Raw genomic sequence first — 24,631 nt, 5'->3', positions numbered from 1 at the left:
TTGACGAATATATTTATAAATTTTTTTTAAAAAAACTTGTGTCTATTAGTATAAGCCTATTGAACATTTACGATCTTTACATTTGCATTTGTATTCTAGAAATGAGATGTTATGTCATACTTCGTATTATACAATTAATGACTCATGTCATGCCTATAAATCTATAATTCAAGATTGATAAAATTGGATCAAGATTGCAATAACCAGAAGTATATGAGTAAGAGATAAGCCTTAATTCAAAATATGTGTACCTACAATTGCATAAATTATTCGTAGATTTAAAATAATGGGTGTTTACAATTGTATTTTTCTTTCTTTAGTTAAGTAAAGACTAATGAGTAGAAGAAAATCTATGCTATGATTAGAGATAGCCAATTTTTCAACACCAAATCCTATGCTTGTCTATATCCAATTAGATATTATCTCATCCATTAGCTAACTGTGGTCCATATTTCTGTCCAACTCAAAACATTCAATGGGATTTTGGTAAATATGAACTTAAATAAATAAAATAAAATAAAAAAAAATTGCTCCACCTATAAAAAGGACATTTTGTCAATTAATCATTGGATTAGTAGTTTGGTCCATATTTAATTTTATGTATTTGTTAATTTAGATTTTATTTGTAGATGTCGAATAGCTTTTTATTAATGAATTGATTTGTTTCAAAAAAAAATAAAATAGTTTGATACGAGTACAATTAGGCCTCGTTCTCTTCACCTTATTTTTGCTGAACTGAATTATTTTAACTGAAACAAAATTATATTTGCTGAAATTAACTTATTTTTACTGAACTTAAATTAATTTTACTGAATTGAAATTATTTTTGCTAACTGAAATTATTTTTACTGAACTGAAATTATTTTTACTAATTTTCTATTATAATTCTTCTTTAAGAAAACTGAATTTTACTGAACTAGACTTATTTTTACTGAACTGAAATTATTTTTACTAAACTGAAATTAATGTTACTGAATTGAACTTATTTTTACTGAATTGAAATTATTTTTACTTAATATTATTTTTACTTAATATTATTTTTTTAAGGTGAAGAGAACAGGGCCTTATAGGGACTTTTAGTTGGAACACTTTTTGTAAGCCTTGTGGATCTGTGGGCCTGTGGCTATCCCTTGGTTCTCCGAGCTTCTGAAAGTCAATATGGACATTGATCCATTCTTAGTGAGCTTAGAAGCTTTTCATGGTTGGGCCAGACCATCAAAACAATACTTCCTCTTTTAATTATTCTTGTAACAATTCTCATGTCAATGTAAATCTTCAATAAATTATACTTAGGAATCTAAAGAGATCCTACATGGTTTCTAAATTTTTCAACATTTCTGTTTTCAATTTTTAAAATATAAAAGCTAAAAAAAAAAACAAACAAATCCTTTATCTTCGAATTGAAGAGTAAATTTCTCAAACAACACTATAATTGCATTTCACTTAGAGGAACAAAAGAATTAAACACTTTATAAGGTTAATAAATCACTTTTCCTATCGCCATATGATTTTAGAATGAAACTTATGAAGTGAACACTCTCTCTTAATGATGGGTGCATGCCTATATTTAGCATCTTCATTTTCTCATTTTGCATATTTGCAACTCCAAATTAAGATGGCATGTAGTGGCAGATTTCTTACCTTTTTTTTTTTAATAACAACGCTTATTAAAGGCAATAAAATTCGCAAAAGATGCCATTATGAATTTATGATGTGCATGAGCATGAAGCATTTTAGTGAAGTAACGCTACAATTACGGAGTTGTGTACTAGCTTTACCCCTTGTCACAAACTCACACGTTAACCTCGGAAAGGCACCAACTTGACTCATCTATGTTGTGGCATTGGCTCATCACGCTAATCATTATGGATCTTCCATTCCTATGGTTAAATGATAGAGTAGTGGCATCGCTCCCACCCCATATCCCATGAGTTATTATTATTCATTTAACCATCAAATTAAGAGCAAAAAAATCGAACCTTGGGTTGAGAGCTTGAGATGCACCATGCACTAGCCACCAGGTGTATGGGTGTATATAACAAATTTCATTGTATTTTAAGGTGCATCACTTACCTCATTTGAATTGTATTTTTCTTAATTATATCAATACTTATAGAGTCCATTTTTAATTAAAAAAATTTAAATTATTACAATTGTACCACTTATAAATAATTTCGAAAAAAAAAATATAATAAAATTGTATATTAACCTTGTATTTTCTCAAGTATAACAAACTTTTTTTTGTGGCATAGAAATGACATAGGAAAAAGTTCAACCAATTTAAGATAATTTATGGTCCGAACTTTTTCTCATACACACGCAAACGCACGTAATACTACCACGATTACAATCTAAAACAAATTATATCACCAAGAAAAAGTAAAATGAAGGCATGGGGATTAATTTTGCTAGTTTTTCTGCTAAATATCCAAGAAAAACCAGTAAAAGCAGAGGATGGATTCATCACAACAAAAGAGGTACAATTTTGGTTAAATGGGATCCCATTTTACTCAAATGGATTCAATGCATATTGGTTAATGTATGAGGGTTCTGATCCTTCTCAAAGACACAAAGTTTAGCTTCAAATCATGGCCTCTCTATTGTTAGAACTTGGGCTTTTAGCGACGCCGGTTATCGACCGCTTCAATACTCCCCTGGTTCTTACAATGAACAAATGTTCCAGGTAAATTCTTTTCTTCATTTTGTAATTTTTGTTACAGAAGAATATATTTATGTTATTACCTCCCTTAACTTTTAGTTGTAACAAAAAGAGTATTATTTGTGAGACGTAAAATATTCTTTTGTTGCGGCTAAAAATTAACTAAGGTATTATTTTTTTTTTTTGGGTTTTTTTGTTCTGATTATAAGTAAATTGTGATTTTTTATTGAGTGTTTGAATGTATATATGAAGGGTTTAGATTTTGTGTTGGCTGAAGCAAAGAAGTATGGGATAAAGGTGGTGTTAAGCTTGGTGAACAATTATGATGAATATGGAGGGAAGAAACAGTATGTGGAGTGGGCTAAGAGCTAAGGACAGTCTTTGTCATCTAAGGATGACTTCTTCACTAATCCTGTTGTTAAGGGATTCTACAAAAATCATATTAAGGTAATCATCTCGACACCGGAACATCTTCTTCATCTATACATTGTTCAATGTCACCAGTCTTATGTAGTATAGAATGTCAAGAAAAAGTTGTCACCTTAATGGTTTATAAATTTTGCAATGTCATTACTCAAGAGTTATATGTAGTTGGGAGAATAGTAGTTTTAAATTGAGAACCAGGTCAATGTCAATTAGCTTATTTGGGTAAAGTGTGCGAATTTGGTTAATTTCTTTTATAGATGTCAAAGCAGTTATTATGGTCAGCAAATTAGCATTTGTTGGACTATACATATAGTCCTTAATAAGGGAGTTGGGACCATAAAACTAATTATGTGATTATAATTAGTAAATTATGATTTGAAAATTACTGTACAGACTGTATTAACAAGAGTTAATAGCATTACTGGAGTTGCTTACAAAGATGATACAGCAATTATGGCTTGGGAGCTTATGAATGAGCCAAGATGTCCTTCTGATCCTTCTGGAAAAGTACTTCAGGTTTGTTCAACCTCTCCCTACTTAACTATGACTACTTTAAATTACTACTTTCTAAAATTTTTGACTCTCTTTTCATTGTTAACTTACATTGTACTAGTAGCATTTATTTTGATGTTTGATGAAAAGGATCTCATCGAATTTCCGTTGTTAGAATTTATCTGAACTTATCAACTTTAATAATGTGGCTAGACTTATTGGTTCCTCATAATCAACGTGTTTCCGTATTACTAGAAGAAAGATCAATCCGCACATGTTGTGGTAAAAGTAGCCAAATCAAAGAGTATAATGTCATAGTCATATAATCACATGCATAGTTGCAACCAACCAACATTTTTGTTGATAGTATTAAGGCTTTTTAAGTTGGGCACGGAATCTATGATCCTCCAACCATACAAAGAAAGGGTGACATAATGAAGGTGGTGTTACATACATACTTACATTTATTAAGTTGTAACGTAAAAGAGGGACTACATTGCATTCCTTTTGCCACATCATATAGTGGGTGCATATATTATGCCAAATTCATGTTGATGGAGTTATGGATATTTCCTCAGTTGGGAAGATGGAATTAAATGCTTCAAAATTCGATCACCTTTTCTTATGAAAGACAGTAGTAGACATCGATGATCGATCTCATTTTTCCGCAAATGTTTTGTTAACCCGTAAGTTTAGGGCGGACAACATTCATTATTAATTAAGCATAATAAAGAAAATAAATGTCGCATTATTATATTTATGAGGGTTTTCTCTCTCTTTTTTATGAGTTGTCAACCTTACATATTAATGGATGTCTTTCTCTCCTCCTTGAATTCTCCCTTTCGCACTCACTCCACATAGTGACCTAGTGATATTGAGTCTTTTGGACATACCAATGTGGCGATGGTGGCTTTTAGGAGGAGGTGGTGGTAAAGGAATTGATTATGGCAATTGGCAGCACCAACGACAATGGTACGAGTATTGGTCCAACATGCAATGAGTCTACTGGTATGAATGTGGATGGCAGTGGTAAAAAACACTGGTGATATGGTAATCGAAGGTGTTGTCGTGGACTCGTGGTATATAGGGTGGTCGTGCCTATAAGGCTATAACTACTCATATAGAGATGGTAATATTTTAGACCAAGTCAGTTTCAGTTTGGTTCATCTACACTAGGAACCAAATACATTCATGAACAAGAATCAAAAGATGCTCCTATAGTTAAGTTCTTTCCTAACCTGAATGCCGACCTTATAAGCCATACAAAAACATACAACATACTTGGACAAAGAACAAAATACAAAAAACATAGATACTGGTGAAGATAATTCTGAATTTCTGATATTAGCTCAGTCATTTTTTAACTGTACTCTGAAGTAGCCTTTTTCCTGTTTTCAGGATTGGATCAGTGATATGGCTTCCTATCTAAAATCAATAGATGCAAACCATCTTCTTGAAGTTGGACTAGAGGGTTTCTATGGAGATGACAAGAAGCAATACAATCCAAACACCGGCAAAGAAGGAACAAACTTCATTGCTAATAATCAGGCTCCTGGTGTGGATTTTGCTACTGTCCACTCATACCCGGATCAATGGTAAGATAACCGATCTACTAAGAAGTCGCCCATAATAGTCACCTTATAACATATCCTATAAAATGTCTGAGCTTGTCTAATATATCACCCGAAACTTGCCATTTAAGGTTTTTTCTTCGGCCACTCTGAAGTACTCAACAATGTCAATATCAGGCAACTAGGATCCCCAATTTACCATCGACCCCAACTTTTCTCGGATTCCAAAAGTAACTTAACTTGTTACACTTTTCTACAGGCTCAATGGTTCTACTGATGAAGCACAACTCTCCTTCCACCAGCAGTGGGTGCAGCAACATATTATGGACTCACTAAACATCCTTAAGAAGCCGGTCATATTTGCAGAGTTTGGTAAATCATATAAAGTCTCAGGCTACACCCCATCTGACAGGAACCAACTGTACAATATCACCTACGCTTCCATCTATTCACCGGCCAGCAGAGGTGGACCTGCAGCTGGTGGGTTATTCTGGCATCTCTTAACTAAGGGAATGGATAATTTCTGAGATGGGTATGAAATTGTGTTCGAAGAAGAATCATACATAGCAGGTATAATTTCTGAACAATCACAGAAACTTTCTGGGCTAAGGAAGAAGTATGCTCAGCTCAGAGATACCGAGAAGAACAAATACTAGAATTAGTGGATGTACACAATTTTAAAACCCTTTGCTGCAATTTCGGGATTTTATTAGCCTCTTATACCATGATTATCTAAGTTTATATACACATGAGGTAAACTCAAGGTTTATGTTACATGGAAAGGAAAGCCTGCAAAATTTATTTCTTTCCATAAAGTTAACGAAACTAAATCTAAATCACCAAACCATCCCTTATAGTTGCATTCTTCAAAATGATGGTGATGCCTGACCTGATATAGAAGCCTTCGTTTGGTCTATCTGCTTCTTCAACACCCTGCCAGATATTGACGAAAGAGTAATATATAACATGAGTTTATTATAATATCTTCAACATATTCAAATCTAATGTGAAACGGTAGAAGGTACTAATGGGACTTACATCTGTGTTTGCGATAACCACATTTTTTCCAATCTTTGCATTCTTGTCAATTATGCAGTTTCTAAGCACACAAGAGTAGATTAGTAGTCGAAAAAGATAAACTTCAATTACACATCTTAACAAGTATTGACACCGAAATTCCTTAAAGCTTCCTCTTCTTCATGCACTCTCTCTTAACAATATTAAGTCATACTTTGTATATCCTTAACAATAAGAAGTTGAGACAGACCGGACAGTGTAAACTATTTCCAATAGAGTGAGTATATTACTAAAGTTTTTGTTAGTAGTGAATGGTGTCATGTTTATGGTAGTGAGTGCAATCGAATCCACTTGATTAGCAGTATTATGTTGTAGACTTGTAGTTACATATACACGACTTGAATTTTAGAGGCATTTACACAAAGTGATGTAAATATTATTATTCAAAATGAGGCCTCGATAGTGGTTGATACCAACAAAAAGATAATATGATAACCACATCCATCAAATAACTATATTCGACACAGTAAGCACGACACAAATAAGACAAGATCAAGTTGGAAGAGGAAGGGTAAGAGGAGAAAAAATAAAATTGAGTGTTACCTAATTTTGGTGTTCTGTCCAACACCAATAGGAACTTTTCCTTCAGCAAGTAAAGAAGCAATTTCTGATTCAGTTTGGTAGTAATCTGCACCCATCATCATGGTTTTCTAGAAACCAAAAACAGGCACTTATTAAATGATTGATAATGTAAAACATAGTGACTCGTAATCTACTTAAGCGACTGTATTCAAGTTTAATAGAAGAAAATATAATCAACTCACCTTAAACTCAACGCCAGATTCTAATCTTGATCGAATCCCAACAATGGAATTTTGTACGCTACACTCCCGTAGAAAACAACCATGGGAGATTATGGAATCAACAATCTATTATAGAAAAAAGACAATTAGTAATTTAGTATTGCGAAATTAAAACAAAGAATAAATCAGAAGATATTGTAGTTTATAGAAATTATACCTTGGACTTCTCAACTTTGGTAGGAGGCAGAAATCTAGCAGAGGTATAGAAAGGTGTCTTTGGGTCGTAGAATTGGAACTTAGGAGGCTACAAGTAGAAAAATTAACATGTTTAGAAACTAATTTGGTAAAGTTTCTCAGAAAGAAAAAAAAATATATTTAGATTTACAAGTATAAAACAAAAATATCTAGTTTAGCCTGCATAAAAATTACTTGGCAAAACAGAAATAACAAATTCTTACTCAAATGAAAGAAATGTCAACCTGCTTAGTAAGAGCCAAATTGGCATCAAAGAAAGATTTTATTGTTCCGATATCCTCCCAATAATCGTTAAATAAATAAGCCTGCACAACAGAAACAATACTAAAATTAATATTAGTATCAAATAAATAAACATATGTTTGAACCTTATAATCCGAGTTCATATAGAAAAAATAAATAAATAAAATTAAGGAACCAAATCCCATTCACCTGAACATTGTACTCGCCTACTGCAGAGGGAATAATTTCAGAACCGAAATCATTGCTTGAAGGGTATTTCCTATTTAGAAGCTCCATAAGAACATCCGTTCGAAACACATACACACCCATTGATGCAATATATGGGTTTGACATGGCTTCAAGGTCTGATAGGCCAAGAATACTGGTATCTACTTGCTACCACAAATAAAAACTACCATCATTAATGAAAAGTTCTGAAAACATTTCTTCCTACAATTTATTACTTTAGGAATTCTGAAAAAACATTTCCACTTTTAACAGAAATATGATTGTCTTCTTAGCATAAATAGGGTTAGATTAGCATAGTCTATAAACTCTATACTCAATTTGATACAATATATGTGTAGCTGTATGCATGTATGGCTGTATGTACTCTAATTAAAATTCATAACTACACCAAAAGGATGAATCCACTTGTAACAATGTTTTCATTCCTGTTTATATGTTTCTTTTACTAAGTATTAATTACATAAAGAAGATTATGGAAAATTCAAAATTCACAAGTGTCATTATCAATTTTTATTCATCACAACTAATTTTTACCACAAATAGTACTTGATGGTCAATGATTATACAGGTAATATAACAGGCTTCTTTTTTTTTTTTTAAATACTAACATTAGCTGGTCCAAACAGAAGGAGTAACTAATAACATTATACTAAGTATAACAATAAGGTAAATAAAGGGTATACCATTGCCTTTAGATCGGGCCCTTTGGGTTTTTCTGCAAATTGGACAATCCGTCCAGTGTGGTCAATTTTCATCAACCCGAAATCTGATGCACGACTGAAAATAGACCAACTTCCAAATTAAAACCAAAAATTTGAAATACCTTACTACACATAATTAAGATAAGAATATCAAATTTATCATTTTTCACCGAACATGAAAACTAAATGTGTACCTATCATCCATGGGTAAACATGAAACTGTAATGTCAGCATTGGTGTCGATGTGTTTCTGGTTAATTAACAAAAAAAATGAATTACGAAAAAAAATATTATAAAAAAAATGGTGTCTGATGGTATATGAGATAAAATGAAAATGATACCTGCACAAAACTCATGTAATCCATTCGGTAAAGATGATCACCAGATAAAATAATTATGTGCTTGATATCTTTAGACTTAGAATCCTACATAAACAATCACAAAACTCTGGTATTATAATCAATATTAAAAATACTCACAAAAAAAATTCAAATAACATATTTAATTACCTCAAATAATCCTAATTGTCTCACTGCATCAGCCGTGCCTTGAAACCATCTCTTCCCTTCTTCTCCAGGTGTTTGAGTGGCAGCAAAAACCTATTATCATTATATTAAAAACAAAAATATAGTAATTTTCGTTGAAAAATTTATTTAGCAATCCTAATTAATTTCACAAATCATTACTGTTAGTCTGTCACACCCTTCAATATCAAAATTACATTATACATTTATATTACCTCCACAAAACCATCCCCAAAATTCACACCATCCCCAAAATTGTACGTCCGAGCAAGATGACGATTAAGGGAGAATGAATTGAACTGGGTAAGGATGAAAATCTTTCGAATGCCACTATTGATGCAGTTGCTCATAGGAACATCAATGAGCCTGTAACACCCTCCAATTGGCACCTGTAATACCATTTCACCGACATAAGTCCACCAATTCATGTACATTCACACATTACCATGTTTATTTTGATGAGTGTTTTGAACATTTATACACCCGGCTCCACGGTGCACCCAGGGTTAGTTTTTACACCCGGGTGTATATAACAATCTCTCAACATTTGATTTGAATATTGTAACAAAAGGTCTAAAAATTGAGCATAGTTTTAAACTTCACTATAAACTACAAGATCATACCGCAGGCTTAGCTCTCCTGCCAGTAAGAGGAAAGAGGCGAGTCCCAGCACCTCCACCTAGTATAATTGCAGCTACATCTTTTGGGTCTGCTTTTGGACTTTCATAAAAAGTTGGCTCAAATTTCTGTCCCAAAAAAAATATAGCCCATTTTTACAATTATAGAAATCAAACAAAACCATATACTAGTATATTCAAACAAAAAGACAAACATTTTAAAAATTAAGAATCAACCCAGAAAATTTACCAATTCTTTGACACTTTGATTAAAATCAGAAGTAAGAACAGAGAAAGCAACCCCACGTTTAATGACCCTTTTACCCCTGTTATCAGTTCTTAAATTCCTGGAAAATAGAGCTTTCAGATCTCCATTCCTTAGATTTTGACTGATTCTTTGTCCGAAAAACCGTTTCATTCCAGCTTCTGATAAATGGGCACTATTAGGGCTCATGACTGCTGCTACACTTGACTCCATTGCTTCTCTCTAAAATCTGAATCATTTTTTTTAAAAAGGATCAAAATCATACCAAGAAGAACTCTTTTTGTAGTGAATCTAACAAATATTAATTAAATATTAAAGAATTAGACTGAAAAGGTATAAACAGATCCTTCCAACTTTTAAACATTAAAATTAATACCCAAATCATGAATCAATCATTTGGCAATTAAAAAAATACCCAGATCAGAAAAGTAACATGGAATCAAAAATAAATCATACCCAGAAAAAATTGATCCCAAATTATAATGGGAATCAGAATCAAAGCATAGGAATCTACCAAGAACAGAGAGAGAAAATTGGCAGAGGAGATGTAATGTAACAGAATAAAGTTTGGGAGTTTATAAAAATGGAAAATGAAGGAGAAGACAGACAAATTGGCTAAATGAGTGGGAAGTGAGAGGTACTTGAAGAGTGTGATCAATGATAGTTTTTTCTGAATTTGGGTACCGCTTAACATTCCACATTTTATGTGTTGTGAATCTGTGATGTGATGTAATGTTTTTTTTTTTTTTTTTTTTTTTTTTTTAAAAAAACATTTTTTTTTTATGTTTTTTGGGAAAAAATTTCAATTTCACCTTCCGTTGTCAAATGAATGCAAAACGGTTGCTACTCTTGTTAATCTTGTTCAAATAAGGCCTTATTCACTTCATCTTAAAAAAAAAAATATTAAGTAAAAATAAGTTTAGTTCAGTAAAATTAATTTCAATTCAATAAAAATAATTTTAGTTCAGTTCAGTAAAATTCAGTTTTCTTAAAGAAGAATTATAATAGAAAATCAGTAAAAATAATTTCAGCTCAGCAAAAATAATTTCGGTTCAGTAAAATTAATTTAAGTTCAGTAAAAATAATTTAAGTTTAACAAATATAATTTTGTTTTAGTAAAAATAATTTCAGTTCAGTAAAAATAAGGTAAAGTGAACGGGGCCTAATATGGAAGATAAAAAATGACCCTAAAATAAATATATCAATTTTATACAGTAAATTAACAGTGTTTACTTCAATTTAAGTAATTAATCAAAGTAGCATTTTATTTGTATTTATTAATTGTCAAAATTGTACATTCAAAATTTAACTACTATTATCCAATCATAGTTTGGATGGATTATACGAGTATAATTTAAAGGCTAATACTATATATGTAGCCCTAAGGGCTAATAATAAGCATTTAATATATTTTATAATTAGGTATTAATTTAGAATTACGTGATAAAATCACACACAAATTTGGGTCTATTATCTTCGGCTTAATTCTAGTTCAGTTCACTTCTTAATTTCCTTCTCTCATAAACACTTCATTTCAGTTCAGTTCAGTTCAATTCAATTCAATTCAGCTCAATTCAGTAAATCAGAACAGACCCTTAGTGTCATTAATTTTTTTTATTTTATTTTTATTTTTTTTTAATTCTTAGCTAGTTAGCTCCTTACATGTAGCCTTAAGGGATATGTACAACATTTTTCTAATTTAAAAGATAGGAAAACATATGTTTTAACAATAATTGTTTTAACTATTATTCTTGAAGTATTGGAAACTTTGATTGATAATGTTTGTTGATTGAATTTTTTTAAATCATTGAAAGAAATTGAAAAGAAAAAAAAAATCACTACAAATAACAAGGAAATATGTGGGGAAAAATTGATTAAATGAACAAGAAACGAAAAAATAGGAGGAAAAAACATTAAACTTAACTAAGCCACTTTCTTTTTTTAGAAATCTGAAAATTGTAGGTTACTTTCTAAAACTAGAAAATTAAAATTATGGTCATAGGATAGTGAATTCTAATCTATCCCATATGTAATTTGTAAACATAATCTCACAATCTTCGTCATTTATAGATACCTTCCTTTTCTTTCCTTTCCATTATTGTAATGCAATGTAGGACAAATAGTCTCATAATTGTTGCTAATTAAATGAGATATGATAAGGGAAGAAAAAAAAAGATAGGTTATTTCAAACAAAAAACCAATTTGCAAAATGACTCACCATTTGATTAGATAATTCACTCAAACATTACATGTCAAGTGAATACGTTTAGTTCATGTAAACTAGTTTTTCCAGTTGTATAATGCACGTTTCTTTGTATTAATTTTCAAAGTGTATCATCAAAGATGTGAATTTAACATGATTATCACGTCATTTTTCAAAAAAAAAAAAAAAATCACGAGTTCAATATTTTCAAAAGAGGTGGTTGAACTTTTTTCTGTAACAAGCAACACACATGTTATGTCTCACTGTGTTGTTACAATCATCAATTATGGCTAGTATCTTTCAAGCAAATATCCATCTACTTAAATGTGTGATGCATTGATCATATGGAATATTGTCATCTAACTGATATTCCCCTCCTTGTTCTCCTATTGGACCTATTGTATGATAAACTTCCTACTTTTGAGGCCAATTTTTAGTTGAACAAATTACTTTTGGAGCCTAAATAATTCACGTGAAAGGTTAAATACAATATGCAAAGTAAATTACTTACTTCAAATTGTATCACAAAGAAGGATGATAATTCATACTCCAATCATGAAAAGTGTAAATGGCAACAAAGACAACAATGAATGCATATAATAACAAAGAGAAAGTAATGAAGTAGAGTCCATGGCAACAAATTGAAGGGTTGTGTTGATTTTGCGACTCTTATGATCATTTTTATAGAGCCATATGGATCCAGGATCTAACTTGGTAGCAACCTAAGCTACATCGCCTTTAAATACCTTTATACACGAGTTAACTCTCAATTCTTGTTACATGATTAATTTTATACTTTAAGCATACTTTAATGTTAAAGGCTAGTTCTATCTTCTATTCACTTATTTTAGAAAAAATTAGTTCTAATAATATATGATAAGAGGTTAATAAGGGCTATCTAAGCTCAATTAACAACTACACTAAATTACTAAACTCAATTCTAATACTACCTCGATTTTTTTATTAGTTGACACGTTTTGATTTTAGCACTATTCACACACTTCCCTTAGACCATGTTTTGTGATTTATATGTGAAGAAAAATATAGTCATGTGGGATCTTGTTAGATTCGTCATAATCTATATTTTCAAAATATCAACCTTTTATAATTTTCGCTTATCGGTAATTAAAGATATTAATGATTGAATTTGTACATTGGCAAACGTGACTAAAGAAACGTGTCAACTAAAAAGAAATTGAGGGTTTTAATAAGGGCAATCCAAGCTCAATTTACAACTAACTTAACCAAAACTCACTTCTTTATCGTTGCATGAATGCATCACTTTAAAAATTGCGGAATCAAGTATCGTCCACTTTACCTTATTTTTGCTAAACTGAAATTATTTTTACTGAACTGAAATTATTGTTGCTGAACTTCAATTATTTTTTCTGAACTGAAATAATAAATTTTACTGAACTGAAATTATTTTAACTGATTTACTAATTTTACTTCTTTAAAGATATTACACTTATTTTTACTGAATTGGACATATTTTTACTGAGCTAAACTTATTTTTATTGAACTGAAATTATTTTACTTTTACTTAATATTATTTTTTTAAGGTGAAGTGAACAAAGCCTATAGGCAATTTTAGGAGATGAGAGAGATAGAAAAAAGGAAAATAGTGGACCCATGTGATAAGATAGAGATATTTGTAAATAAATAGGAAAGTGTTGCATCTAAATTTTAACTTTCTTTTTTAAAAAACAATACATCTAAAAAGAACCAGAGGAAACACCTATAAAAATTAGGGTATATATACAGCTCTCGGGGTTATGAATAAGCATTTAAGATCTTTCCTAATTTGGTATTTATTTAGAAATACATAATAAAATCACTCGCAGATCAGTGTTAATTAATATTATATGTTCATTTGTTTTTTCATTTTAAACTCCTTATATATAGCCCTAAGGACTATAAATACTATGCAACATTTTCCTAACAATTAAATGAATATAGAATGCATTCTAATTTTAAATGAAGTATGATAAGACTCATAAGAGTATTGCCAAAACGATATTGAATTAAGCAAGCAGGTCAATTTTTCTCTCAAATATTTGAGTCGGTGCCTAGGGTTTTCCCTTGTTCTTGAAGTTCTTTAACTTCCGTCTTCGGTTATTCAACCAATTGTGTCCTTTTCTACTTGATTCTTAAGTCATTTCTGCCAAGTAGCCGAATTTTTCTACCAATCAAGCCTTTTCAAGGTTTTTCAAAGTCCAAATTTGTTTACTGAAGCTTTCCATAGTGCTCAAGGTTTTGTTCTTGACTAACCCCACTATTCTAGCTTGTTCAACTCTTTTGATCCCCTTAACTACACGTGGAGGGCATGCAAACTTGCTTGGTGTCTCATTCCTTTGAGGATGAATTCCTTTGGGTTTGTTTCCAATCCAACGGAGTAAACTTTTATTACTTCTTTTCTCTAATATACTCTGTTCTTCACTCTGTTCTTATTCCTCCTTTAATCCTTCTCTTCTTTATTGTTGTTCGTGTTGTCTTGTTAATAATGGCAAACATCAATTATTGGACTGTGTATCGTATGGGGGTGTATCTAACTAAGCCTTTGGAGAATTATATTACTAACATCGGTTGGAATAAAGCGGTAATTGGTCGTTTCTTTGGGCCCAATTATCCTAGCAGCATGATTGTTCAACAGATGGTGGATACTCAATGGCTCACTCGAGGTAATATTGTAGTTCATCGTACTGGTTGTTATTTTATTTTTGTATGCGAGAACTTAGCGGACGTAGAGGCTTTACTTGAGCAACACACCTTCATCTTAGATGGTAGAATTTGCAATGTTCGAAGGTGTAATCGTTACATTATGCCTGCTTCCGTTAATTTTGATATGACTAGGCTGTGGATTAGAGTTTATGGGCTGCCTCTAGGGTTTCTCGATCCGGAGTGGGCTGTAAAAACCCTAGAACTTGTAGGGTTGGTGGAAACTCTTGATTATGATAGGGATGGATTGCCGGAGGAGTCGGAGTTTTGAGGTCAGCTTATGGTAGACCTCTCTAAACCTCTAATTCCAGGGTGTTACATCCCTGGGGAATTCGGTCCGATTTAATTTGGATTTTCTGTAGGTATGAAGGAGTGTTTAAATTTTGCAAGAAGTGTGGCTGTGTCGGGCATAACAAGGAAATTTGTATGTACTCATATTATGTGGCTGCTCGCCGTATTCATGCTCGGATGGAGACCTTTGAGTCTCAGGGGAGGACAATGCTTTATGATCCAAGTAATCGTGCTTTTTATTCGAATATGGTGGAAGGGTCTCAAGAGAATTTCAATACTCATAACACTAGAGTGAATCTTATTGTTTTAGCGCAGGATTTTGAGTTTAGTGATGAGAGTTCGGGAGATTCGGGTAATAATAATGATGATGATGTGCCTGATGATAATGATGATATGGATAATGATAATAATGACGATGGTAATGATGATGCAAATGATGAGGATGACGAACCACCTGATAATAATCAAGATGATTATGATAATTCTAATGACGAACCGGATAATACAAACTCGGATTCTTCGGGACCAGGGGATAACAATGTGCCTAATGGTCATGTTAACGGTGCTGCTCCTAACAGGGATAATCATGATAATAATGATAATCTTGAGCCAGAATATATTCCTATTAATGGTGTGTATCAAAATGGTTTTATGTCTCATTCAAATGTGGTTGCTCTATCTTCATCATCGACTAGTTCTGCTTCAAATCAAGGGACTCAGAAACGGATCCTATAACACCTGAGTTGTATCACAACCCACACTCTACAAGGTTTAGAGATGAAAATAGGGTTGCTATGTTGGCTGGTGACCCTTATGCTCCATATATTGCCACTCGGACTTCTCCTTTTTTTTGGTGGTCGGATTCGAATTGCACCAGCGCGGGAGGAGAGCTACCTCACTGATACTTCAGACTCTAATTCATCAGGTGCAGGGGATCATGTATTACTGAATGGTTATGTCCATGAAGCTGCTCATACTGGGAATAATGTGGCAGCTTCTTTTACTTCGCATAACTCTGAATATAAATCTGCTTCTGACCAGGGGAGTGACAGGTTTACTAAGGTTCGTACTCAATTTATGTCTGGTGGGGGGTTTCGAATTTCAGCAGCCCTTGAGGAAAGCTTCCTTACAGATAGCTCAGACTAAGAGGAATTTACTTTACCTCTTGTAATTACCTCTGTTGTAGCTGATGTTACACCTGAATTGCTCGAAAAGCTGTCCTTAGAAGACAAATCGGATGCTCAGATTCCCGCAAAGGCATCACCTGATGTTCCTATGCGTCACATACATACTAAGATCGAGTCTAAGCCGCAAAAAAGGAGTTCTCGTGGCCCTTTTTATCGATGTTGATCACATGATCAAGAACCTTTTTTGGTTATCATGGTTCGACTTGGTCTAAAAAACGGCGAAAAATTAGGTCTCTTAATGTGCAAGCCAAGGGCGGGTTTACCTTGCCTGCTAATGACTTGCGACAGGCTGTTGCTAAGTCTTTCTCAGATGTTTCTACTGCAGACCACTTGGGTTTTGTTGCTACTTATTCTGCTCAGGTGGGTGACACTTCTACGGGCTGCCCTTTTAACCATTTCATGGGCTTCTCAGGTGGAAGAGGCTGCCTCTACTTCTTCTTGCAAGTTACAAAAATTTTCAGTAGATTGGTTTACGTCTAAGGCCTTTCGTATGGTACAAGTGCTTCTTCTACTCACTTGTCTTTTGCTTTCTTGGACAACTTTGGTAAGGTAGCTGGCCTTTCACAGCTCCCCAAGGTTTTATGAAGATCACATCATGGAATTGGTGGGGACTAAATGACCTTAATTCGCCTACGCTTCCTTATGTGTTTTGGTTGTTGCACTCTTTTGCTCCTACTTTTTTGTTTTTGTGTGAAATTAAAGTTTTCGTTTCAGTTATGAATAGCTTCCTTAGTGTTACTAGTCCTTCTTCGGTTTTTTGAGGTTGATTTGGTAGGTACTAGCGGGGGTTTAGTGGTTTTTGGTTATGGTTCGAAGGAAGTCTCTTGCGTATTTTGTTGTTCGAATGTTGTACTTTGTAATATAAAGCTTACTAATGGAAATAGTAAATGTGTGATGTTTGTTTATGGTGCTCCTGTTCTTGAAGATAGACCTCAAGTTTGAGATTTGATTTTGGATTTACTTGCTATTGCTCCGAATTGCTTGGTTATTGGAGATATTAATCAAATTGAGCATCATTATGATAGGTTGGGTGGGTCAAAAGTCATTAAGGGTTGGGATTTCTTTGATTTTAGTTTTAAGTCTAGTTTACTTGCTACTCCCTCCAAGGGCCCTCCCTATACTTGGACGGATAATAGGGATGATGATCAACTCATTTTACGACGTCTGGATCGGGCCTACATGACCTTTGATTGGTTTCATGATTATCCTGATAGTCGTTTACTCAATCAACCTATTCTCATCTCTGATCATGCTGCTATTTGTTTTGATGACTCGCCGTTTCAGAGAAACTCAAACCGTCCATATCAATTGGACAATTGGTGCCTGAACTTTCAGGAAATACATGACTTTGTTCTCACTACTTGGCAAAGAAATATCTCCGGCTCACCAATGTTCATTCTCTCAAAGAATCTGGAACATGTAAAGTCAATTGTCAGGAATTGGTGTCTCAATAATAAGAAATTTTGGGGTGTTAATTGGAAAAAAATTTCGAAGGATCTTTCCAATGAGGGAGAGTTACTTCAATCGGTTACTGATGCCTCTCTTTATATGACTAATATAGTTACGTCAAAGGATAGTATCTTATTGCAGCTACAATTTTGGAGACAGCGTTGCAAGAAAATCTGGATACTGAAAGGCGATTGCCCGTCTAAACTATTGTTCTCAAAGGTCAAAAGTCGTTAGAAGAAAAATGAGATTAGCTCGTTGCTTGATGACCTGGGTGTGCTCCAACATGGACAGACAGATGTTCAGCATGTTGTTGTGCAGTCTCTAAAAAAAACTTTTAAAAGTGATAGCTTGCCTCCTTATGATCCGGAAATTGATATCGTCCTGCGCGAATTAGATCTTCCTCGATTTAATTCCTCTCAACTCGCTAATTTGAAACGGCCTTTCTCTGCTTCTGAGATTCGAGCTGCAATGTTTTCTTTAGGGAACTGTGAGTCTCCAGGGCCGGACAGAATTACAGTTGAGTTCTTCAAAACTCACTGGGATGTTGTGGGAGAATCGGTTGTTTCAGGCATTCAAAGTTTTTTTTAGATAGGGTATCTCCTGAAAGAGTGGAATCAATCTCTCCTTGTTATGATTCCTAAGATTGGTACCCCAACAGAGATGGGACATTTACGACCAATTAGCCTTTGCAACACAATGTACAAATGCGCTTCTAAATGCTTGGTGGTCAGGTTATGCCAGTATCTTCCTCTTCTCATCTCAGATTCTTAGCACGCCTTTGTTCAAGGACATGTTATGACGGATAATATTTTGTTGAGCCAAGAATTAATGGAGAAAATCAATTGTTCAAAATCTAGCACTAATTGGCTTACGTCAATCAAAATGATATGAGCAAAGCTTATGATAGAGTTCACTATAGTTTTCTTTTGCAGGTCTTAAAAGTCTATGGGTTTCCGGCACGTTGGTTATAGATGATCTAACAATGCCTCGCCACGGTTTCTTACAAATCCTTGATAAATGGTTCCACTTCGGATACCTTTAAACCACAATGTGGTCTTCGTCAGGGTGATCCCATCTCTCCATATCTTTTTCTTTTCTGCTTGGATATTTTCTCTCGTACGTTGCATCTAGGACAGGATATGAAGCTTTTTCAAGGAATCAAGCTGTCTAGATTGAGCCCTACTATCTCGCATTTATTCTTTGCGGAGGACGCGCTCATCTTTTTCCGGGCAACGTCTGCTTCCTATACTAATATCATGCAGATCATTCAACGGTTTACTAAGATTTCAGGAGAAGAGCTAAACTTGTCAAAGTCCTTGATTAAGTTTAGCCCGAATATCTGTACCTCTTCTCAGGCAGGTTACAAATAGATATTCCAAATGAAGCATGTTCATGTGTTTGATCATCATCTGGGGGCTCCAATTGATTTCGTGGGAAAAAAGAAAGAAACACTTCAAATTCATCATCGACAAAATAATTGGAAGAGTTAATTGTTTAAATGCTATCCAGCTTTCACAATCGCAAAATTTAATTTTTACTAACTCTATCCTTGTAGCAATGGCCTCCCATATTCTCGCTTGCTATGAGTTACCGGTCTCGGTTACTGGGAAAATTGATTCCTTACTCATGCGCTTCTTCTAGGCACATTCGGAAACTAAAGGTATGCACTTGGTTAACAAGGAAACTATGCATATTCCTCGTGGCTTGGGTGGCCTGGGCATTCGCTGTTTGTCTTCCTTAAACAAGACGTTGCTTATGAAACAGGTTTGGAGACTTTTTTCCAACCCACAGTTGCTAGTTTCCAAAGTTTTTAGTGCTCGTACGACCTTTCTGTCCAACAACCCTCACAGTCTGCGTACCTTTTTTGGTCATCATTCGTATGGTCTCCTGGGGTTACTTAGGGCAGATACTCTTTTTAAAAAGGGATGCTACTGGAAGATTGGTAATGGCCTCTCCACTCTTTCTAGTTCGGCCAAGTGGGTCAATGGTTGCATTCCTGAGTTCAAACCCGGAATTCCTTTGTCAAGCTCTGAAGTGCAAACGATTAGATTTTTCATCCATCCTCAGATAAGGCTGTAGGATACTACTAAGGTAGTTGACTGGTTTGTTCTTAATGCTGCTTCTACAATCCTCGCAATGGAGGTACCGGATACGACTCAGGACGACTTTCGTTACTAGGCGAGCTTTGTAACACCCTAGAAATTCCTTTCCTTTAAAATACATTTTCCCCTTTTAAAAATACGTTTTAGGAATATCTAAGACATTACCGCCACCGTGAAAACGGCTAAGGCAACAATCAAAGATACACAGCGGAAGACTTGAAAGCCAAAACTAATTAAATAACACAATTTAAAAACCAAACTAACGAAAGTAAAGTTGAAAATCAACAAAACCAAAGTTAAATAAAATTTACTACAACTTGGAACCACTTAGGGCCCTTATTCAAAACCGAACAATCAAATAATTGTGTTAGTCCAACAAGTAATAAAATAAAACATCCAAAGCATAATTACTACACATCCTAATGGAAACTAGCATGATTCTCTCTTCACTCATGCCCCATCATGAACATGTCTCAATACCTGAAAAGAGTATCTCCACTTGCCCCCACTACTCTCCATTAAAATGGATCATCGTAGGGCCAAGATAAAGACATAGCCAGACACAAGCAACACACACAATCAGCAAAGCTGAGTACATAAGCGTAATTAAACACACTAACATGCAACTCCTAACACCACACATACTTACCTCATTACACCTGTTTACAAGCACACACAACAATCAACGAGACACTTTAATTGGACACTAAATAATTCATTTAGCGTTGATTACGCATCGAACGGGTTTCCTCCTAAACCTCCCTCAATAAATTGAGGTTAACTGACACGGGAGCTAACCGTGCCAGCAACACCTATGCCACACATTGGTGGCGGAATTCAAGCGCATAATAATAATAAAAAGGAATATACAGCGTCCTGTACTCCATTAGAAGTTATGATCAATTATAAAGTCACATAACTCCCCCCATATGTTCATACTCAAGGTATATACGTTCCAAGAGTTTTGGTGCGTAATCTCTTTCACTTTACGTTATTTACATATTATTAGACTTGGTGATGACTCTCAAAGCATAACAATTCAATCATCAATAATTATTCAATCAACAAACATATCAATTTAATTCTTGAATAATTAGTGACCACATATAATTTAATGTTGAACCCTTTTTAATTCTACCTCAGTGTCAAAGACACCTTAAACGCATAAAGCGCCAACAATCCTATCCCTCGGTGTTAAAAATACCTTAAGTGCACAAATGCACCAACATACTATTTATTCCTTGTGTACATAGACACTTATATAGCTCCTTCCTCATGCTTAATGCATCAATAAAAATTATATGGGCTATAATAAAATTCCTTTTCAATATTCCAAACATAATTAAACAATTAGTTTAATTAAACATGCTCTCTATCATGCCATAAATAAATATGTAGTCCATATACTCATGCCAAAATATAATTTCCAATCCATAAATCATCACAAATAATTCATGCTTCACAATTCAATCACCAACACCAATAATTCACAATTTAATACATAAACCTTAGCATGATACTACTTGTAATTGATTGAAACCAAACCTAGCATGATTCTACATCATCAAAATATGCTAAGTACGCGAACGTACCTTGAATATGATCTTAAAATCGCCACGACCAGTAAAAATTGCTCACTTCAAAGTCTCCTACACATTAAAATTATAATATAGTATTAAAGTCCACTCTAAACAAATTTCCAGCAATATATACTATTTTAAAACCCCTCATAAATTAATTAGAATAAGCTGAAATTACATTTAAAACACCATAATTAAGTCCCCCTTAATGGGTAATTTAAATTTCCTTTAAAAACATAATATTTAGGGTTCTACATAAAATTCCTGCACTTTATTTCTAATTAAAACTTGCTGTAATTTGGTCTTAAAGCACTTACATTGAAGATCTAAACATTAATACATCATATACTTTCATAATTTCATAAATCAAGAACCTAAGGTTTCAAAAATTAGGGCTTTTTAATTAAAAACTAAATCTGAAATTTTATTAATATAATTACAACATTCAAATATCAAAATTAATCCCAAAACTCATAATTTATAATTAGATCTAAGCATGGATTAAAATAGAGGAAGAAAGATTAAATTTTTTTTTTCGAGAACTACCCACGGCAGCAACAGCCACCGCGGCATGGCTGGGCTGCTGCCGCCTGCCGCTTGCCGCCGCAGCTGCTGGCCGTGTGCTGGTGGCTTGCGGTCGTGTGCGGTGGTGGTCCGGCCACGTGTGCGGTGGTGGTGGTGGCCGGCCGTGAATAGGGGAAGGGGAAGAGGAAGAAAAAAAAAAGAAAAGTAAGGAGAAAAGGGGAGAAACTTACCTTGGGTTTTCTCCACTCTGGGCAAAGTTGATTTGCCTCATAAGTGGGATATTTATACCCCTTCTCTACCAACACTTTTACCCTAAACTTTCCTCTTTTAGTTTTCCTAATCCCTTCCCAAATAAAACTTGTTAAAAATTAAACTTTCTTAAAATAAAACCCCAACTTTTAAATAAAAATAATTAAATAAACTTTCCTTTTATAATAATATTAATTAAAATGCTTTAATTAAAATAATTATAACTATTTAAATATTTTATAAAATACATACTTTAAATAAAATACGTATAAAAATACGGGGTATTACAGGCGAGTACCCCATCTGGAAGGTACTCGGTGAAAACAGGTTATGCAATGCTTCAACTGCAACTTTCTTCTGCTTCCACACATTCTAGTACTGATTCATTCTGGATAGTTCTGTGGGCTCTCCTATTACAACCTAAATGGAAGCTGTTTTTATGGAAATTGCTACATCATGCTCTTGTAGTTGAGGTGGAGCTCCATCACAAAGGTGTTCCGATTCAAGATGTGTTCTGTGACCTCTGTTGTTCCGAACCAGAAGACTTGCAACATCTTTTCAGAATGTGCTCTAGTGGACGATCAGTTTGGAGGGGTGGATGCCTTGGTATCCGCTCAGAATTTAATGTAGACCTTTCTCTCTCAGATTAGATCTTAGATTATATCCAACTTTTTATTAGTCAGGATGGGTCTTTTAGTACTCGCTTAGGTACCTTTGTCGGTACACTTTGGAGTTTGTGGCTATGTCGGAATTCCAGAATCTTTAAGGATTCGTTCACATCACGGCCGTTTGATTCACAGTTCGCCGAGGTAATGGAATCACATGTAATTTTTGCAACTACGAATGCCTCTGCAAGCTCCCCAAATGTTGCGGGGGGTGATGGTGGTTCCCCTCTTCCGCTCGGGTTTTACATAGCTCAGCTTGGACTGAACTTTCATGGGAGTGCTTTACTTTCTATTCAAATAGATAGGTCTTGGTTAAAATATTCTCAACATGCCGGTATGGGATGGTGCTTGGATAATGATGACCCGTTGGATGATCGGATCATTGGTGGAAGTAACTTCGGGGTATGTTCTTAAGCTTTACATGCGGAGGCTCTGTCATGCATGTATGGGTTACAATGGACTTTTGATTGTGGGTTTCATTCCCTCACGGTGTTTACTGACTCATATAATCTTGTTTCCCTTCTACGGGGGGTGGCCATGGTAACATTGCTTACCGTTGGCTCATTCAAAAGATTCAACAACTTGGTTCAACCTTCCAGTTCTGTAGTACTTAAGGTGGATCGTTTGCGTGTTCAAAGAGCTCATCTTATAGCTGGAGAAGCGGCGGTTAACTTTATTAGCTTTACTATTAATATGTAATTTGTTTGTATCCTTTGTCAAAAAAATAAAAAAAATAAAAATTTAAAAAATAAGAGTATTGCCAAACAACAACAAAAACTTGTTATGGGCTTTACTTCCATGATAAACACCTAGAAGATGGGCTTCAACTCTAACCCACAACATCTCCCAAACATCAACAACACTAAAACTCTCACACTACCACATCCACTCAAAACCCAACATTTCTCTCTCTCTCAATTTCTATTCACAACCAAGCTCTTCACAATTCACAACAATGGTGCTCACCCTATCCAACCAATTCCTAGCCAAAATCCCATCAACCCCAAAAACCTTAACTCTCCCTAAATTCTCAAAAACTTCATCTTCAACCCTTCGTCCTCAATGGAGCTGTCGCAAAACAGACATTCACCCAGAATTCCACGAAGATGCTAAGGTCTACTGCAATGGTGAACTTGTTATGACTACTGGTGGCACCCAGAAAGAGTACACTGTTGAAGTTTGGTCGGGAAACCACCCTTTTTACCTCGGAAATCGCTCTGCTCTTCTAATTGATGCTGATCAAGTTGAGAAGTTTAAGAAGAAGTATGGTGAATTGACTCAGATTATGACCATTCCTGTTCTTAAGGGTGAGATTATTCTTCCTCCTAAAAAGAAGAGTAAGGCCAAGAAGAAGTAAGAGATAAGATTTTTGGGTATTGTTTGTTGATTTTGTTTTAGGTTTAATTTGTGTTTTATGTATAATTTGTTTCGTTTTATGGGTATATTTGGGTGTTATTGTTGGTGAATTATATGGGATTTATGTGTATTTTGGTTTTAATTTGATGAAGTATAATGAAACTTATGTTTTTAATGGGTAAATTTTGTGTACAATTGATGTTAATTTGGGTTTTAATGTGTTTGTTAATAATCCTAATTGATGCTTTAAAATTGTTCATTTTGTTGGGACTTATTGCTATGTAATGCTAATACTTGTGTTTAATTGAATTGTGTTTGTTTTACTATTTTGAACTTCACAAGAAATGTAAGCCAAAATGGTTTGAATTTCAATGGACTATGTTGTCTTTGTTTTTACTTGTATTGCTATTTGATTGACAAAATGAGTAGGAAATTTTTTTTGGGCTGTTAGTGGAAATGCTGCAGTTGAATTGAGCATCAAACTTTCGAGATGATTTTAGCTTCT

At 34.1% G+C, this 24,631-nt stretch overlaps 1 protein-coding gene and 2 pseudogenes across 2 annotated transcripts; 2 read left to right on the top strand and 1 right to left on the bottom strand.

Annotated features, from left to right (window-relative positions):
• Positions 1-2,345: 2,345 nt before the first annotated feature.
• Positions 2,346-5,786, top strand: LOC145586627 (mannan endo-1,4-beta-mannosidase 7-like; annotated as a pseudogene). Its single transcript, XR_014100990.1, has 5 exons — positions 2,346-2,683; positions 2,912-3,106; positions 3,479-3,601; positions 4,976-5,172; positions 5,408-5,786. The product of XR_014100990.1 is annotated as a mannan endo-1,4-beta-mannosidase 7-like (transcript).
• On the bottom strand, positions 5,783-10,488 carry LOC145586626 (glucose-1-phosphate adenylyltransferase large subunit, chloroplastic/amyloplastic-like). Its single transcript, XM_081643512.1, has 15 exons — positions 10,258-10,488; positions 9,787-10,030; positions 9,543-9,665; positions 9,135-9,308; positions 8,905-8,994; positions 8,737-8,820; positions 8,590-8,645; positions 8,378-8,471; positions 7,656-7,841; positions 7,448-7,528; positions 7,186-7,272; positions 6,990-7,094; positions 6,769-6,875; positions 6,187-6,247; positions 5,783-6,081 (listed from the first exon to the last, which is right to left on the bottom strand). The coding sequence occupies exons 2-15, from the start codon at positions 10,012-10,014 to the stop codon at positions 5,980-5,982; spliced, it is 1,578 nt and encodes a 525-aa protein (XP_081499638.1). The 5' UTR covers positions 10,015-10,030; positions 10,258-10,488; the 3' UTR covers positions 5,783-5,979.
• Positions 10,489-23,661: 13,173 nt separating this feature from the next.
• LOC145586629 (large ribosomal subunit protein bL31c pseudogene) lies at positions 23,662-24,268 on the top strand (annotated as a pseudogene).
• The last annotated feature ends 363 nt before the right edge of the window (positions 24,269-24,631 follow it).

The sequence above is a fragment of the Chenopodium album genome, chromosome 16 (assembly GCF_948465745.1).
Source record: "Chenopodium album chromosome 16, dcCheAlbu1.1, whole genome shotgun sequence".
Classification (NCBI taxonomy): domain Eukaryota; kingdom Viridiplantae; phylum Streptophyta; class Magnoliopsida; order Caryophyllales; family Amaranthaceae; genus Chenopodium; species Chenopodium album.
Note: the sequence above shows the minus strand (reverse complement) of the source record. Positions and strands in the feature narration are given on the sequence as shown.